Source organism: Heterodontus francisci, chromosome 11 (assembly GCF_036365525.1).
Source record: "Heterodontus francisci isolate sHetFra1 chromosome 11, sHetFra1.hap1, whole genome shotgun sequence".
Taxonomy (NCBI): Eukaryota; Metazoa; Chordata; class Chondrichthyes; order Heterodontiformes; family Heterodontidae; genus Heterodontus; species Heterodontus francisci.
Window position 1 is genome coordinate 111,500,992 of NC_090381.1, and position 12,888 is coordinate 111,513,879.

The 12,888-nt window shown below is 44.3% G+C and overlaps 1 protein-coding gene across 8 annotated transcripts in view; it reads left to right on the top strand.

Annotated features, from left to right (window-relative positions):
- Positions 1–12,888, top strand: part of LOC137375470 (5-hydroxytryptamine receptor 3A-like) — a 90,808-nt gene that overhangs the window by 41,455 nt on the left and 36,465 nt on the right. The window contains exon 9 of one of the 8 annotated variants that reach the window (XM_068042759.1): positions 1,190–1,730. The exons of 5 other annotated variants lie outside the window; for them this stretch is intronic. In XM_068042759.1, the coding sequence (XP_067898860.1) occupies positions 1,190–1,446 (257 nt within the window). In that variant the 3' untranslated portion in view covers positions 1,447–1,730. Of the gene's footprint in view, positions 1–1,009; positions 1,731–12,888 lie in introns of those variants that run through there. 2 more of the 8 variants (XM_068042763.1, XM_068042769.1) reach the window with 2 other exon arrangements.

Genomic DNA, 12,888 nt, shown 5'->3' on the forward strand with positions numbered 1-12,888 from the left:
GTATCCTCTATAAGGAAGCCCGATGCAAAATACGTGCTCAATTCATCTGCCATCTCTTAATTTTCTATTATTCACTCCCTAGACTTACTTCCTATAGGACCAATGTTCATTTTATTAGCTCTTTTCATTTTTAAATACCTGCAGAAACTCTTACTATCTGTTTTTATATCTCTAGCTAGCTTTCTCTTGTACTCTATTTTTTCCCTCCTTATTAATCTTTTAGCCGTTCTTTGCTGTTTTTATATTCTGTCCAATGTTCTGACCTGCCATCCAGCTTTGTGCAATAATATGCTTTCTCTTTAAGTTTGATACTATCTTTAACTTTTTTAGTTAACCACGGATGGTGGGTCCTCTTTTTGGAATTTTTCTGGAGGGGTCTGGACAGAGTAGGTAGAGAGAAACTGTTCCCACTCATGAAAGGATCGAGAACAAGATGCAACAGATTTAAGGTATTTGGTAAAAGAAGCAAAAGTGACATGAGGAAAAACCTTTTCATGCAGTGAGTGGTTAAGGTCTGGAACGCACTGCCTGAGAACGTGGTGGAGGCAGATTCCATTGAAGCATTCAAAAGGGAATTAGACAATTTTATGAAAAGGAAGAATGTGCAGGTTATGGGGACAAGGCAGGGGAATGGAACGGAGGGAATTGCTCTTTCAGAGAGCCAGTGCGGATATGATGGGCTGAATGGTCTTCTTCTGCACTGTAACGATTCTGTGATTCTGTGAGTCGTTGGAATTGATCTATTCTGTGTATTCTGATATATCCCCTTAAATGTCTGCCACTGTATCTCTATTGACCTATCCCGTAACCTAATTTACCAGTTCACTTTAGCTAGCTCTGCTATCATGCCCTCGTTATTGCCCTTATTTAAGTTTAAAATACTAGTCTTAGACTCACTCTTCCCTCCCTCATACCGAATATAAAATTCAATCATATTATGACCACTGCTGTCGAGGGGCACCTTCACTCTGAGGTTATTAATTAATCCTATCTCGTTGCACAATACCAGGTATTATGCAGGTGCTTCTTTTTTTAAATATTTTTTGAGGACTCGTGGTTGAAGATTGTAGAGATGGATTCCTTTGGAGGACTGAAGTGATTCCATAGATGCTGGACTTTGTTTTTTTTTAAAGTCACTGGAAGGACTTTGTTTAAAAACACTTACTGAAAGTCACATGTCTTCAGCTAGGTAAACAGCAGATGCCTTTTGACTATGGGAGTTGTTTACAGAGAAGTGACATGTCAAGATTTATGGTGGTCAGGAGTTGGTTTCACTTTAAATGCTGTTTTGAGTCAGTTGGAGGTCAGCCTACCAAGAGAGAAGACATCAGTTCATCATTTATCTACCTCTCTGGAAAACCCCGTGATACCAGAGTGATAGCTGAAACATATAATGCCACATTTTCTCCTGGAAAGTCTGTCAGATTAATCCTCAACACCGCCTGAAAAGAACTGCTCCAGAAAGATCACTGTGACAGCCGTCTACACGTATTTGGGACACCACAATAAAGGGACAACCGATATCATCCCAAATCTTCTCCTTTTCCTTCAAGAGTTAGGAAGAATCTGGCCAAAGTATTCTTTTTTGTATTTTTTGTAAAAAGATCTCTGCAGAGAAAAGTTTTTTATTTTTCCTTTAACCTGTGTGTGTGTGTGTGTTGGATATTTAGAAGGCAATTATATATATATTTACTGACATATTTCAAACTGTGTTAAAGCTTTGCATCTTTATTGACTAAGTTTTGTTTTATAATAAATTAATAATTTTGTTGTTTATTAAAGAAACCTGGTTGGTGTATTTTATTCTGAAATAAAAATAGAGTATACAATTGGTCATATCAGTAACTGGGTAAACATTTAAATGTATGTTGTAACCTGTGGAGAAGTGGAAATAGAGAAAGACAGTGCAACCCTTCCACCTTGGTCTCAACACAGGTCTAGTATAGCCTGCTCTCTGGTTGGCTTCAGAACGTGCTGTTCTAAGAAACTAGCCCAAAAACATTCTATGAGCTCTTCATCTAGGGTACCTTTGCCCATCTGATTTTTCCAGTCTATATGTAGTTTAAAATCCCCTATGGTTATTGCAGTACCTTTCTGACAAGCTCCCATTATTTCTTCCTTTATACCCCGTCCTATCGTGTGATTACTGTACACCGCTCCCACAAGTATCCTTCCTAAATAGGTCCCAATCTATGTCATCCTGCAGCCATCTCTCTGTGATGGCTATCAGATCGTACTTATTTATTTCTATTTGCGCTATTAGTTCATTTGTTTTGTTTTGAATGCTATGTGCGTTCAGATACAGAGCCTTTAGTTTTGTCCTTTTATTATTTTTGTAACCTCTAGCCTTATCTGCTGATTTACTCTTAGATTTGTACTCTGTCCCTTCCTGTCATGGAACATGGTATGTTTATCACTTCCCATATTAATACCTTTCTCTCTTGCTTTATCTCTGCTCTTTGATTTACCACATCTTCCCAAATTTGATCCCTTGCCCCCACTATTTAGTTTAAAACCCTCTTTACTTCCCTAGTTATGCGGCTCGTTAGAACACTCGTCCCAGCACATTTCAGGGGTAGACCCGATCCAGTGGTATAGCCCCAACTTTCCCCAGTACTGGTGCCAGTGCCCCACGAACCAGAACCCACTTCTACCACACCAGTCTTTAAGCCACGCATTAATTTCTCTAATCTTATTTGCCCTATGCCAATTTGCACTTGGCTCAGGTAATAATCCAGAGGTTATTACCTTTGAGGTTCTGCTTCCTAATTTGGTACCTAGCTCCTCATTCTGACTATGCAGAACCTCTTTCCTTGTTCTGCCTATGTCGTTGGTACCTACATGGACCATGATGACTGGATCCTCCCCCTCCCACTGTAAGTTCCTCTCCAGCACTGAGCAGATGTCCCGCACCCTGGCATTGGGCAGGCAACACAGCCATCTGGACTCTCGCTCTTTGTTGCAGAGAATAGTGTCAATCCCCCTCACTATACTGTCCCCTACTACCACTACTTTCCTTTTTGCTCCCACTGTTTGAACGGCTTCCTGAACCATGGTGCCATGGCCAGTCTGCTCATCCACCCTGCAGACCTTGCATTCATCCGCACAGGTTCCAAGCACCTCAAACCAGTTTAACAGTTGCAAAGACTGAGGCTTCTCCATTGTTATCTGCTTGGCCCCTTTACCTGCCTCACTCATGGGGCTGGATTTTATTCATGCGCTGCAATGGCGGGCTTTGAACTCAGCGGCTTTCCTAACAGAAGTGCCGCCGCACAGCTATTACGCATGGGGACTGATTTAAATAGAAGGGGCGGAGCAGCAGACGCCAGCACCATTTTTATAGTGCTTAAAGTCCTTCAGTAACATTTTTAAATTTAAAGGTCCCAATCTCCGGGAAATGAAAATAAATTTTAATTTCAACTCTAAATTCCATCTCCCCCCCCCCCCACAATGGGTAATTTATATATTAATTGCCCTCTCCCCCCATAATAAACATTTATTCGTATCCTGAACTACCCCTCCGAAATTTGTTCCCTTTGACCGTCAACCCCTTCCCACCATCCCCACAGCCAATAAAAATTGTTTTCCCCGCTCCCCCACCCCTCCCGCCCTGAAAATTTTATTCCTCCCCCGCTTTCCACCAGGTTCTCAGGATTCCGTTCCAAAGGCGTGGCTGTAAAATCAGTGTGGGATGGCCGCTGCCTGTAGGCAAGTTAATTTAAATCTCATTATTGTTCATTTAAATATTTAGATGAAGACCCCACCGCCAAGTGGCAGGGGGGGTGCTGCACCGAGGTCCCACCACCGCCGGTAATATGCGGCGGACCCTCCTCGACACTGGGGGTCGAGAAGGGCCCATCGCATATTACCAGCGGTGGTGGGACCTCGGTGTTGAGGGTCTGGTAAAATTCAGCCCATGGTCACACCGTCCTGCCCCTTACCGCTGACCAAAACAGACGACTTATTCTCAGGGGTGTGATCGTCTTTTGCTACAAAGTGTCCCAGTATCTCTCCCCTTCCCTGATGTTGCGCAGTGTCTGCAGTTCAGCTTCCAGATCAATAATCCTGATCCGGAATTCCTCCAGCTGCTTTCACTTTCTGCAATAAAAGCAAAATACTGCAGATGCTGGAAATTTGAAATAAAAACAGAAAGTGATGGAAATACTCAGCAGGTCAGGCAGCATCTGTGGAGAGAGAAGCAGAGTTAATGTTTGGAGGCATAAATGGGTCATTTTCTGGTTGGCAAGATGTAACAAGTGGTGTGCCACAGGGATCAATGCTGGGCCTCAACGTTTTACAATTTATATGAATGATTTAGATGAAGGGACTGAAGGTATGGTTGCTAAATTTGCTGATGACACAAAGATAGGTAGGAAAGTAAATGTGAAGAGGACATTAGGAGACTACAAAGGGATATAGATAGGTTATGTGAGTTGGCAAAGATCTGGTAAATGGAGTATAATGTGGGAAAGTGTGACATTGTCCATTTTGGCAGGAAGAATAAAAAAGCAGCATATTATCTAAATGGTGAGAGATTGCTGAGCTCTGTGATACATTGGGATTTGGGTATCCTAGTGCATGAATTGCAAAAGGTTAATATGCAGGTACAGCAAGTAATTAGGAAACCTAATAGAATGTAATCATTTATTGGGAGGGAAATTGAATACAAAAGTAGGGAGGTTATGCTTCAGTTATACCGGGCATTGGTGAGACCACATCTGGAGTACTGTGTACAGTATTGGTCTCCTTATTTAAGGAATGATGTAAATCCATTGGAAACAGTTCAGAGAAAGTTTACTGGACTAATACCTGGAATGGGCGGGTTGTCTTGTGAGGAAGGTTGGACAGTCTATGCTGGTATCTGCTGGAGTTTAGGAGAGTAAGAGGCGACTTGATTGAAACATATAAGATTCTGAGAGGTCTTGACAGGGTGGGTGTGGAAAGGATGTTTCCCCTTGTGGGAGAGTCTAAAACTAGGTGTCATTGTTTAAAAATAAGGGGTCACCCATTTAAGACAAAGATGAGGAGACATTCTTTTCTCTGAGGGTCGTGAGTCTTTGGAACTCTCCTTGGAAAATACTTAAATGGATAGACAGGGTAGATGCAGCTAAGACGTTTCCCCTGTTTGGGGAGTTTAGACCCAGGGGACACAATTTCAAAATAAGGTGGAAGTCACTTAGGACCGAGATGAGGACAAATTTCTTTACTCAGTGGGTTGTGAATCTTTGGAATTCTCTACCCCAGAGGGCTGTGGAAGCTCAGTCATTGAGTATGTTTAAAGCAGAGTTTGACAGATTTCTAAATACAAATGGCATAAGGGGATATGAGGATAGTGTGGGGAAAAGGCATTGAAGTGGATGATCAGCCATGATCATATTGAATGGCGGAGCAGGCTCGAGGGGCCGAATGGCCTACTCCTGCTCCTAATTCATATGTTTGTATGTTCATATGTTTCAGGTCTGTGATCTTTCATGAGAACACTGATGACCTGATGAAGGGTCACAGTCCTGAAACATTAACTCTGCTTCTCTCTCCACAGATGCTGCCTGGCCTGCTGAGTATTTCCAGCACTTTCTGTTTTCATTACACATTCTGCAGACGTGTTGGCGTCCAGGAGATATCACATTCCACAGCTGTAACGCAACACCTGTCCTGCCATCGTTACTTAAGTTATTTAATTAATAGGTAACTACATAATTTCAGCTATGTGAGAGAACCAACAGGAGAGACAAATCTACTTGACCTAGTCCTCACCAATCTGCCTGTTGCAGATGCATCTAGACATGACAGTATTAGTATATGCCCACTGCACTGTCCTTGTGGAGACTAAGTCCTGTCTTCACACTGAAGACACCCTCCATCGTGTTGTGTGGCACTATCACCATGCTAAATGGGATCGACTTTTACAGCTCAATACTGAGCATCCATGAGGCAGTGTGAGTCATCATCAGCAGCAGAATTGTATCCAAGCACAATCTGTAACCTCATGGCCTGTTATATCCCTAACTCTACCATTACCATCAAGCCAGGGGATTAATCCTGGTTCAACGAGGAGTGCAGAAGAGCATGCCAGGAGCAGCAGCTGGCATACCTAAAACTGAGGTGTAAACTTGGTGAAACTACAACACAGGACTACATGCATGCGAACCAACAGAGGCAACATGCTGTAGACACAGCTAGGATATCCCACCACCAGTGGATCAGATCTACGTTCTGCAGTCCTGCCACATCCAGTTGTGAATGGTGGTGGACAATTAAACAACTAACAGGAGGAGGAGGCTCCACAAATATCCCCATCCTCAATGAGGGGGGAGCCTAGCACATCAGTGCAAAAGATAAGGCTGAAGCATTTGCAACAATCTTCAGCCAGAAGTGCCGAGTGGATGATCCATCATGGCCTCCTCCTGTGGTCCCACCCTTAATGAATCCTAGTTTTCAGACAATTCAATTCATTCCACATGATATCAAGAAATGGCTGAACGCACTGGATACCTCAAAGGCTATAGGCCCTGACAATATTCCCGCTGTCGTACTGAAGGCCTGTGCTCCAGAACTTGCTGCGTCCCTAGCCAAGCTGTTCCAGCACAGCTACAACACTGGCATCTAGCCGGCAATGTGGAAAAATGCTCAGATATGTCCTGTACACAAAAAAAATGTCAAATCCAATTTAACCAATTACTGCCCCATTAGTCTACTCTCAGTCATCAGAAAAGTGATGGAAGGTGTCATCAACAGCGTTATCAAGCGGCACTTGCTTTGCAATAACCTGCTCAGTGACGCTTATTTTGTGTTCCGCCAGGGCCACTCAGCTCCTGACCTCATTACAGCCTTGGTCCAAAGATGGGTAAAAGAGCTAAATTCCTGAGGTGAGGTGAGAGTGACTGCCCTTGACATTAGGGCAGCATTTGACCGAGTATGGCATCAAGGAGCCCTAGCAAAACTGAAGTCAGGAATCAGGGAGAAAACTCTCCACTGGTTGGAGCCATACCTAGCACAAAGGAAGATAGTTGTAGTTGTTGGAGGTCAATCATCTGAGCTCCAGGACATCACTCAGGAGTTCCATGCTTCACCCCTTCTCAAAATATCAACACAGCTTTGACCAAGGCCACAAGCAACATCCTGTGAAATTAGGATCATAGGAACAGGAGTAGGCCATTTAGCCCCTCGAGTCTGTTCTGCCATTCAATGAAATCATGGCTGATCTGTCATCTAACTCCATATACCCAGCTTTTCATCATATCCCTTAATACCTCTGGATTACATAGGACATACGGTCAACCAGTCCATGCTGGCATTTATGTTCCTCTCGAGCCTTATCCTGTCTTTCCTCATCTAAATCATTAGTGTATCCCTCTATTCCCTGCCCTTTGGTTAACAAAAATCTATCAATCTCAGATTTAAAATTAACAATTGATTGAGCATCAATTGCTGTTTGTGGAAGAGAGTTCCAAACTCCCAGCACCATTTGTGTGTTGAAGTGTTTACTAATTTCATTCCTGAATGGTCTGGCTCTAATTTTTAGACAATATCCCCTAGGCCTAGACTCCCCACTGGCATAAATAGTTTCTCCCAATCTACCCTATCAGTTTCCCTTAATATCTTGCAAACTTCGAGCAAATCACTCCATAACTTGCTAAATTCCAAGGAATACAACCCTTGTACAAGCTCGTAATTTAACCCTTGGAGTCCAGGCTTCATTCTGAATTTGCACTGCTCTCCCTCCAGGGCCAATATATCCTTCCTAAGGTGTGGTGCCCAGAACTGCTCCCAGTAACTCCAGGTGTGGTCTAACCAGGGCTTTGTGCAGCTGAAGCATGACCTCTACCCTCTTGGATTCTAGTCTTGGAGACATAAAGGTCAGCATTCCATTAGCATTTTTGATTATTTTCTCTACCTGTTCATGACATTTTAATTATCTGTGCACCTGGACCCCAAAGTCTCTTTGGACCTCTACTGTTTCTAGTTTTCACCATTTAGAAAGTTTCCTGTACTATCCTTTTTAGGTTCAAAGTTGATGACCTCACATTTGCCTACATTGAAATCCATTTGTGACTGTGGCATTTTATCCTTTCTCATTTTCCTAAATTTCTCGATAGTGTTCATCAGCATTGCCTCAACGCCATCCTCTTCCAACTCTTCTCTTCTATCCTCCAACTCTTAGGAACTGCCCTCTCTTGGCTCCACTATTACCTATGAATCTAGCCTGAGTATCTCCAGCAGTGGCTTCCCTGCATTACAACAGTGACCACACTTCAAACAGTACTTCTCAGGCTTTGAGATGTCCTGAGGTCATGAAAGGCTCCATCTAAACACAAGTTTTTCTTTTATATCTCTTCCCTTCTCCTCCCAAGATCTGCAAGGATCCATCCTTGGTCCCTATCTCTTCCTCATCTAAAAGCTACATTATCTGTAGGCATGATGTCAGCTTCTGCTGGTATAAAGATGACGCCTGTGTCTAAATCTCTATCACCTCCCCAAACCCTCCACTATCCCTTTGCGGTCAGACTGCTTGTCTGATTTGCAGTGTTGGATGAGTCATAACTTCCCTCCATTTCAGAATTGGGAAGAGGAAAGCTTTATCATCATATTTTATCAAAAACTGTGTATTCTCACCTTTCAAAGTAGATCAGGCAAAACTGTTTCAGTACCACCAACAACTTGCATTTATGTAGCAAATTTAACATCGTAAAACGTCCCAACGTGCTTCACAGGAGTGATTATCAAACAAAATTTGACACCAAGCCACATAAGGAGATATTAGGACACATAACCAAAAGCTGGGTTAAAGAGGTAGTTTTAAGATGCATCTTAAAGGAGGAGAGAGAGATCAAGAGGGCGGTGAGGTTTAGGGAGTGAATTCCAGAGCTTAGGGCCCAGGCAGCTGAAGGCACTGCCACTAATGGTGGAGCGATTAAAATCAGGGATGCTCAAGAGGCCAGAATTGAAGGAGCGCAGAGATCTCAAAGGATTGTCTGGCTGGAGGAGGTGACAGTGATAGGGAGAGGAAAGGCCTTTGAGGAATTTGAAAACAAGGATTAGAATATTAAAAACGAGGCATTGCCTGACTGGATAACATTTCCACAGGCAGGAGGGCAAGCAACCAGAGGACACAGATTTCATACATATTACAGCAAAAGAACTGAGAGGAAGAAGAGGAGTTTTTTTTTACGCAGCGAGCTGTTGTGATCTGGAATGTGCTGCCTGAAAGGGCGGTGGAAGCAGATTCAATAGTAACTTTCAAAAGGGGATTGAATAAATGCTTGAAAAGGAAAGACTGCAGGGCTCTGGGGAAAGAGCAGTGGGGGAGTGAGACTAATTAGCTAACACTGTCAAAGAATTAGACAATCTCTATATAGCTTTGTTATTTTGAAGCTCTTTTATAGGTCTTTTCCAGGCATGATGGGCCAAATGGCCTCCTTCTGTGCTCTACAATCAGTTGCTAAAACTTGTCTCAACAGAAGTGTTAAAAACCAATTTCCCTAAAAGATTTAAACACCCCTTTCTCTTGTTGCAATGCATGCCAACCAGTGACAGAGCACCAACTGAAAGCCACGGCTTTATTTCTGTTACATCACTACACTGAAGGATTTCACATGACTTCATCCACCTCCTTCAAAGAGATAGAAAATGTTGGGGGGTGGGGGGCGCGGGTGGTGCGAGGGGGGAGCCGTTGTTGCAGGGGGCGGCGTGTGGAAAAATGAAATGAAATGCCTGGAAGCCCTGAATGTCTTTCTTCTGCTGTACGCGACAGCCAGCTTCTCTCCAGCAGAGGGTAATCTCAGTTCATGATAATGAAAAGGCCTTTTGTTGCAAGCTCACAATCACGTGAGACAAAACACAGAACTTTGGGTCCGGAATTAACTGGGAGTTGCTGGAGAAAATACACCCGCATCCGAGGGGTCTGCTTTCCATGTTAAATAAACTCCTGCTTGGATATAAATCCCGCCCGTGGCAAATGTGTAAAAATAAAATGCGCGCGAGCCAATACCTTTAATTATTTTTTAAAGTTGATAGCAATTAAAAGGGGCAACGTGGGCTAACAAGGATTCTTATCCTTGTGTTCAAATTCCTCCATGACCTCGCTCTTCTCTATCTCCTCCAGTCCTTCAACCCTCCAAGATATCTGTGCTCCTTTAATTCTGGCCCTTTGCGCAGACCCGATTTTAATCAGTCCATCATTGGTGGCCTGCCTTCAGCTGCCTAGGGTCTAAACTCTAGAATTGCCCCCCTAAACCTCTCTGTCTTTCTACCTCTCTTTCCTTATTTAAGCTGCTTCTCAAAACTTGGATCAAGCTTTTGATCACCTGTGCTAATATCATCTTAAATAGAAGCAAAATACTGCAGATGCTGGAAATCTGAAATAAAAACAGAAAGTGCTGGAAATACTCATCAGGTCTGTCGGCATCTGTGGAGAGAGAAGCAGAGTTAACGCTTCAGGTCAGTGACCCTTCATCAGAACTGGCAAAGATGAGAAAGGTATTAGGTTTTAAACAAGTGAAGGGGGTGGTGGGGTGTTGTTGGTGGAGATGAGAGCAAAAGGGAAGGTGTATGATAGGGCAGAGGACAGGACAGATTAAAGAACAAAGGTATAATGGGACAAAGGCAAAGAGCGTGTTAATGCTTGTGGTGAAAGACAAAGCATTAGTACAGAGAGAGTGTTAACGGCAGAATAATGAGCAGCTCTGTCCAAAAGCACCACATAAAAAAAATACAAAAATATTTTTAAAAGGCCAGTTATGCTCCGAAATGTTGAACTCAGTGTTAAGTCCGCAAGGCTGTAGAGTGCCTAATCGAAAGATGAGGTGTTGCTCCTCGAACTTGCTCACTGGAACACTGCAGCAGGTCAAGGACAGAAATGTTGGCATGACAGCAATGGGGCGGGGTTGGGGGGGTGTTGAAATAGCCAGCAACCGGAAGTTTGGGATTACATTTTCAGACTGAGCAGAGGTCACCTGCAAAGTGGTCACCCAATCTGCATTTGGTCTCCCCAATGTAGAGGAGACCACATTGTGAACAGCGAATACAGTATACTACATTGAAGAAAATACAAGTAAATCGCTGCTTCACCTGAAAGGAGTGTTTGGGGCCTGGGATAGTGAGGAGAGAGGAGGTAAAAGGGCAGGTATTACACCTCCTATGATTGCACGGGAAGGTGCCGTAGGAAAGGAATGAGGTGTCAGGGATGATGGAGGAGTGGAGCAGGGTGTTGTGGAGGGAACAGTCCCTTCGGAATGCTGACATGGGAGAGGAAGGAAAGATGTGTTTGGTGGTGGCATCAAGCTGGAGGTGGCAGAAGTGGCGAAGGATGATCCTTTGGATGTGGAGGCTGGTGGGGTGGAAAGTGAGGACAAGGGGAACACTGTCACGGTTCTGGGAGGGAGGGAAAGGGGTGAGGGTAGAGGTGTGGGAAATGGGCCGGACACCGTTGAGGGCCCTATCAACCACAGTGGGGGGGGTGGGGGGGGGTGGGGGGGGGAATCCTCGGTTGAGGAAGACATGTCAGAAGCGCTGTCGTGAAAGGTTGCATCATCAGAACAGATGCATCGGAGACGGAGAAACTGGGAGAATGGGATGGAATCCAAATAGGAAATAGGGTGTAAAGAAGGTAGTCAAGGTAGCCGTGGGAGTCAGTGGGTTTATAATGAATATTATGAGACAATCTATCCTCAGAGATGGAGACAGAGAAGTCGAGGAAGGGAATGCAAGTGTCAGAGATAGACCATGTAAAGTTGAGAGAAGGGTGGAAATCGGAAGCAAAGTTGATGACATTTTCAAGTTCGGGGCGAGAGCAGGAAGCGGCACCGATACAGTCATCAATGTACCGGAAAAAGAGGTGAAGGACGGGGCTTGAATAGAACTGGAACAAGGAATATTTGACATATCCCACAAAAAGACAGGCATAACTAGGACCCATGCGGGTACCCACAGCAACACCTTTTATTTGAAGGAAGTGAGTGGAGTTGAGAGAGAAGTGTTTCAATGTAAGAACAAGTTCAGCCAGGCAGAGGAGGGTGGTGGTGGTGGATGGGGACTGGTTGGATCTTGGTTCAAGGAAGAAGGGGAGAACCCTCAGACCATCCTGGTGGGGGATGGAGGTGTAGAGAGATTGGACATCCATAGTGAAGAGGAGGCGGTTAGGGCCAAGAAACTAGAAATTGTCAAAATGACATAGGGTGTCAGAAGAGTCACGGATGTAGGGGGGAAGAGACTGGATCAGGGAGAGAAGATAGAGTCAAGATAGGAAGAAATAAGTTCAGTGATGTCCCGACCTCTACCTTGGAGAGGCTGAGCGCCAACTCTCAGACACTTCTTCCTACCTCCCCCTGGACCATGACCCCACCACTGAACATCAAGTTACTGTCTCCAGGACTGTCACTGACCTCATCTCCTCCCGAGATCTTCCCTCTACAGCTTCCAACCTCAAAGTCCCGCAACCCCGGACAGTCCACATCTACCTCCTTCCCAAAATCTACAAACAGGACTGACCTGATAGACCCATCGTTTCTGCCTGTTCCTGCCCACTGAACTTATTTCTTCCTAGCTCCAGTCCTACTCAAGCTCCCTTCTCTCACTTCTTTTTCCAATACATTGATGACTGTATCGGTGCCGTTTCCTGCTCTCGCCCCGAACTGGAAAACTTCATCAATTTTGCTTCCAATTTCCACCCTTCTTTCAACTTTACATGGTCCATCTACAACACTTCCCTTCCTTGACTTCTCTGTCTCCACCTCTGGCGCTGTCCACTAATATTCATTATAAGCCCACCAACTCCCGCAGCTACCTCGACTACACTTCTACACACCCTGCATCCTGTAAGGACTCCATCCCATTCTCCCAGTTTCTTCATCTCCAACGCCTTCCACAACAGTGCTTCTGATATGTCATCCT